This window comes from Lipotes vexillifer, unplaced genomic scaffold (assembly GCF_000442215.2).
Source record: "Lipotes vexillifer unplaced genomic scaffold, Lipotes_vexillifer_v1.1 scaffold343, whole genome shotgun sequence".
NCBI classification, from domain to species: domain Eukaryota; kingdom Metazoa; phylum Chordata; class Mammalia; order Artiodactyla; family Lipotidae; genus Lipotes; species Lipotes vexillifer.
Window position 1 is genome coordinate 301722 of NW_006777506.1, and position 6000 is coordinate 307721.

Here is a 6000-nt window from a genome sequence, read left to right on the forward strand (position 1 = left end):
TAGGAACTGAGACAAATACTAATGGGATAATTCTTACCCACTTCCTACTTTCTTTGGATTAATTTTTCTTGAGGGGGACCTGGTAAGGCAGCACTTAGTGTACTGGCTACAATGCTTTGGGCCATAAATAACAGAAGAAAATTATATTAGTTAGGATAAGTTTGACTGTGGCTAACAGTAATAGCACAGATAACTCTAGCTTAAGTAAGACATAAGTTTATTTCTCCCTTATTATGGTCCAGAGGTAAGTAGTCCAAAGCTGGTATGTAAGTTCTACTACATGAAGTCCTCAGGAACCTAGGCTCCTTTGTCCACTTATTCCACTTTGCATGAATTCCTTCTTAAAGGACAAGCCATCGTCCAAGATGGCTGCTCCAGTCACGTTCGCAATCTAGCCAGCAGTATGGAGGACGGGACAAAGAAAAGCACACCCTTTCCCTTTAAGGTCACTTTCTGGGGACTGCATACAGCACTTCTACCTACATCCCATTAGCCAAAACTCAGTTACATGACCCTATCTAGTTGCAAAGGAGACTGGGAAATATCTTTATTCTAGGAGTTCGTGTGGCCAGCTAACATTTGGAGGTTCTATTATTTTAAAAAGCAAGAGAGAATTATATTAGGGGATAACTAGCAGTCTCTACCAGCCCAACTCAAAGAGGACTTAGTATCTATCATAACAAGACGTACTCAAGAATAGGGCAGGCAATCAGCGAGGTTTGTTGGGCTCCAGCTTCTCCTCTCTGAGACTGCCTCAGCCTGGCACTGCTCCAGCTGTTGCCTATGTCTTAAGCTAGTGCCACTCCTGCTCATCAAGATAAAAACAGCAGTTCCAGGCATCACATTTCAGATGCAACAAAATCCAAAAGAAGGAGAGAATACATCTCTTCCCTTTGTCTCCTTTTGAAAAGGGAAGAAAGTTTTCTTAGAAGCAGCCACCAAAGTTCCCTTCAAGCTTCAATGGACAGGGACTTCCCTGTTGGCACAGTGGTTAAGAATCCACCTGCCAATGCAGGGGACACAGGTTCGATCCCTGGTCCGGGAAGATCCCACATGCCGCAGAGCAACTAAGCCCGTGTGCCACAACTACTGAAGCCCGCGCGCCTACAGCCCGTGCTCCACAATGAGAAGCCACCGCAATGAGAAGCCCACGCACCACAACGCAACTAGAGAAATCCGCACACGCAGCAACGAAGACCCAACGCAGCCAAAAAAAAAAAAAACCCTCAGTGGCCAGATTTCATCACAATCCCATGCCTTGCATACAGCTGACCCTTGAACATCAGCAGGGGGATGGGTGTGAGGTGCGCCCACCATCTGCACAGTTGGCCCTCCATATATGCGTTCCTCAGTTACTGCATTCCTCCATATCTGTGGTTCCACATGCCCAGATTCAACCAACTGTGGATCATATAGTACTGCAGAATTTACTATTGAAAAAACCCTGCATATAAGTGGACCCATGCAGTTCAAATCCATGTTGTTCAAGGGTCAACTACAATCACTGACAAGAACACACCACCATGATAGGCATGGACCAACCAGCACCCATCTCTCAGAAGCCATAAGTGGGGCTAGCCTCTCTGAAACAGAGGGCTGTCCTAACAAAACTGGGGCTCTGTTATGAAAGAGGAATGGGGAAATGATGCTGGGTTGGCATCTAATAGTGTCTACCACATTCTGTATCCTAAAATTCCATTACAATATACAGTTGACCCTTGAACAACATATGGGTTTGAACTCCGTGGGTCCACTTACTTTTTTTCAATAGTAAATACTACAGCACTACATGATCCACAGTTGGTTGAATCCGTGGATGTGGATCCATGGATAGCAAGGAACCGCAGTTACGGAGGGCCTACTATAAGTTATACACAGATTTTCGACAGTACAGAGGGTCAGCACCCCTAACCCCCATATTGTTCAAGGGTCAACTGTACTTTTACTAGAGATAAAGTGAACTCTGAGATTACATCAGACCAGCTCTTTTGCCCATCTTCTACCAACAAATTACAGCTGAAGAACAATCAAATGTGTGGACTAATAACTATGCATCTAGGTTGAGTAGACTGCAAACTCCCTATCTTCCATTCACCTGGTCTAGGGAGACTTCACTCCAGACACTATAATCAGCATAAATTTCACATACGGCCACCTAAGTTAACCCTTATGGTATAAATATGAGAAAATTCCTCTGAGAGAAATACATGCTGTTTTTAAGCTGAAGCTCATTTCTTACTTTATAAGCATCAGATCACTGATGAGTATTTCAGAGGAAGCCGCTTTACAGGTGAGGTGTGGCTGACAATGCGAGAGTGAGTCTAGGAGAAGAAGTTTTCCTGACTGCTATTTCCTGCTACCAGGCCTAGAGGTGTCCTCCAGCATCCCCCAGCCCACCCCAAGAACCCAAGTATCCCTCAGTTCTCAGCCACAGCATTGATTTTCCAGTACTTTTCCAGCCCTCCACAGGACATATGTGAGAGAGTTTTCAAGTTTGATTTCTTTTGATTCATCAACAATCCAATGGTAATTTTTTAAAGGAAATAAAATTATTGCTTTAACAGGAAAATACTGTGTTTTTTGAAGGTGTAGTTCACTTTTAGGAATACCAAAAGTTTAAAAGGAAAAAAAACACAGGGCAGGAAAAGAGAAAAGTGCCCTAAATTGACCACTGATGCCCGGATTTTATGAGCTTTCTTTCTCATTAAAGCAAGATCCTTTTAGGTCACTGCTAAAAGCATTCCTGACGGCTAACAGATGACACTACCCATGTGATTACAAGCTGGTCTTAGTATTGTTTATTAATAGCAACATCTCATCAAGGGAAGTTACTGAAAGACTTCTAGACACAACCCCAAAATGTATTCTGTTGTTAAGAAACATGAGCGTGGTACTAATTTTCAAAACTAACATCTTTAGAAATGAAGTAACTCCTTTAACACTTCTGATGCCCCTTTACCTAGAGATTTACCAAATCTTAAGAAATAATGTACTTTCAAAATATCCATGGGACAAAGATCACTATTAATACAAAGTTTTGAGGCACACAAACCAAGTGGCAGCTGTTAAATGATTTGGCCAAAAGCAAGTGCTGATACAGAATCATTAGCCTATTAGAAATACAGCTGCTCATAACACGTACAAGATTAAGTTAGCAAAATTCACTCCAAATGTATTGACTAGTTATTCTCCATGTTGGCAAAGTTTATAAAGCTTGAAAGAAAGTTCTCAGCTACAGGAGCTTTCAAATCCACAATATTTCACTGGCGGCTACTTTATGAGAAAGGTTATAAAATCGTGCTTAAACTTTACTGTCATACTTTCAATTGTTCTGCTCACAATTAAATCAAAGCTTGAGAATATTTGTGGGCTAACGGATGGGCAAAGCAGTGAAGACAGGGTTATGGTTTTTTTCAGGGATCTGGGGCTTCAAAACCATCAGGAAATCACAGCCTCATGAACTTCTTTTGCTCATGCACTAGCAATTCACAACACCATGCATTTTTCCAGTGCTCTTTTCTCTTTTTGGCAAGACTAGCATTCTCAAATGAGGCAACTTCTCATTTTCTCTGGAGGTATTCTAACTTTAACTCTTCTCTTCCCTCCACCCCTACATACCTTGAAAGTGCCCTTCCAAACAAATAATGAGGAGATATAACTGAACAAGACTAGAGGATATAATGACTATCACACAATCTGCTTATAGTTTTATGCATTCGGAACGCATTTATTACAAGTCCTTCCTGTGTACTAGCTAGCTCATATTTTTGTATGTCATAATTTAATTTCAGAATGAAAAAGGTAACACATTTTCTTATCACATGAGTACAATGCTTGCGTCAGCAGCAACATCCATGATAACCATGAAGTCTTCTTCAAGCAAGTTAACCCCCTCACGTTGCGGGACTTCCACTGATTACCGTAGAAGCCATGCTGCAACTTGACGTTTCTATGCTTTTCAGTGAAACAAAGTTTTATAAAATAAATGCCATAAACATATTTTGCTAATAATTAAATGCAAGCCCCTTCTCACAACGTTCTAGTACATTGTTCTTTCAGTCCCCTAACCATTGGTGTAAATAACAAGCATGTAGCCAAATTTGTAAGATTAAGGCAGACTTGGTTTAGCTCTTTTTCTCATATAAACAAATCATCCATCTTTTCCCCATTTTAAATAAACAACAGCAAAGGGATACTTGACCAAGTTTTATTCCCTGACAGTAGGGGTTGTTGATGATCTTCTACCTCTCAAAGCACCAGAGCAGAAGTCTGGAAAATCAGTTAAATTGCTCTCAAGTGCCCTAATTTGATATCCTTTTTAAATGGTTTTAAATGTTGTGGTGACTGAAAGCAAATTTGGAATAAAGACACTAAACCATTTCCTCTTAGGAAATGGTTCAGGGGCCAGAAAGAGGTACCAGAAAGAACTTTTTTTTGCAGAATTAGGGTAAAACCTAGAGTATAATACCTAGTTTAGAAGGTATTTCTAAAGCCAGAAAAACACTAAATTCACAAGATAACCAACTGTTAGGTAGTGGTTGTCGGCAAGGTTTGCGGTGAAGGGAAGAGAAAGAGGCCAGTTACACCCAGGAGATAAAGAATCATGATTTCCTGCAGTTTCAGCTCAGTTTGGGTTGTTTTCTTCTGCCTCACACTCTTTACTGTATCACTATATTCCAGAAAGGCTCTCGAATGAGTTTCTCCCCATAAACAACTTTTAGCAACTGTTACCCAATATGCCAGTGTTCCTCTTGCGGTTTTCCCCCAACCTCTCACCTCCGGGAAGAGAAGGGAACCGCACAACCTGGGGGCCTGATGACATTGTCCTTTCTGCCTCTGATGAAATCATCCCACAAGTGACACTATGAAGCTCATGTGGCCGACGCTGCGTCTTACAAAACCAGGCCAGGGAAATTCTGCCTTATATGCCGGGAATCCCCAGGGGAATCTCTAGAAGCGAGGGGACATCCCCACTGTTATCTCTGCGGCAAGTTCAGAAAGAGCTCAGAACTGAGTCCAATGCCAGGTACAGGGCGGCGAGGTGTTGCTGGGCGGGGGGTGGGGGGGGTGGGGTGGGGTGTGCAGAACAGACAACGAGGCGGCCCGAGTGGAGGCAGCTGGGTGGTCCTCCTCTCCACAACCTTCACCTGCGTCTCCCAACCGCCCGGCGGCGCTTCCCTAAGCACCCCCAGCCCCTTCGCCCTGGCTGCCCCGCACCCCACCCGGGCCAGGGTGCGAGGGCCGAGCTGCCGTCCGGTTGCGGGAACCCTGGCTGAGCGTCCCGTGCGCCCCTGTCATCCCCGCGCACGCCGGTGGAGAGCGGGCCGTGGCGGGCAGGGGCGCTGCGGACGCCGGTCGGGTCCAGCCTGGCCCAACGCTCCGGGCGGACGGGCGTCGCGCTCCCGGGAAGCCCCCGGCGGGCATACCTCGGATGTAGGCGCACTTGCCCTCGTCCAGCTGACTGGAGGCCGAGCCGCCCATGGCGACGGTGCGGGAGAACGCTGAACGCCGCGGCTGCCCGACCCAGTCCCTTGGGCGGGAGGGACTGACACTCCCGTCGGCGCCCGCTGCCCGCTCCTGGAAGTTGATGCGACGGAGATCTGAGCTCTGCAATTAAAGGGCAAACTTCCTCCAAGAGGCGCGGCCTTCTGGGACGCCTCCTCCGGGTCCGCGCCCTCTGAGGATCTGTGGGCTGGCCCGGGGCTGTCTTCCCGCCTTCGTTTCACTGGGGAGCTCCGAGGGGATGTGTCTGGTCTGGAAGGACTACTTCCCGCTTCTTCTCTTCGCTGTGGCTTCTTATTTTCACCTTGGGGTAAGAGGACAATTTCCCTAGTGACTGGAAACCTCTGTGAGCTGGAACCTTCCCCCTCACATTTCACGAGGTGGGGTTCCAGAGCTCCTTGCTTTGCACGCCTTCCTCTCAGGTACGGAAGCAACAGTTCTTCTCAAACATAACCTAAGAACTTGTTAGAAACGCAAAATCTCGGCACCTTTCCTCTC

The 6000-nt window shown here is 45.7% G+C and overlaps 1 protein-coding gene across 1 annotated transcript in view; it reads right to left on the minus strand.

Moving 5' to 3' along the window:
• NIBAN1 (niban apoptosis regulator 1) overlaps positions 1-5609 on the minus strand; it is a 173417-nt gene extending 167808 nt beyond the window's left edge. Inside the window, exon 1 of the mRNA XM_007451137.1 lies at positions 5427-5609. Coding sequence (XP_007451199.1) covers positions 5427-5481 — 55 coding nt within the window. The 5' untranslated portion in view covers positions 5482-5609. The remainder of the gene's footprint in view (positions 1-5426) is intronic.
• Between the last annotated feature and the right edge of the window lie 391 nt (positions 5610-6000).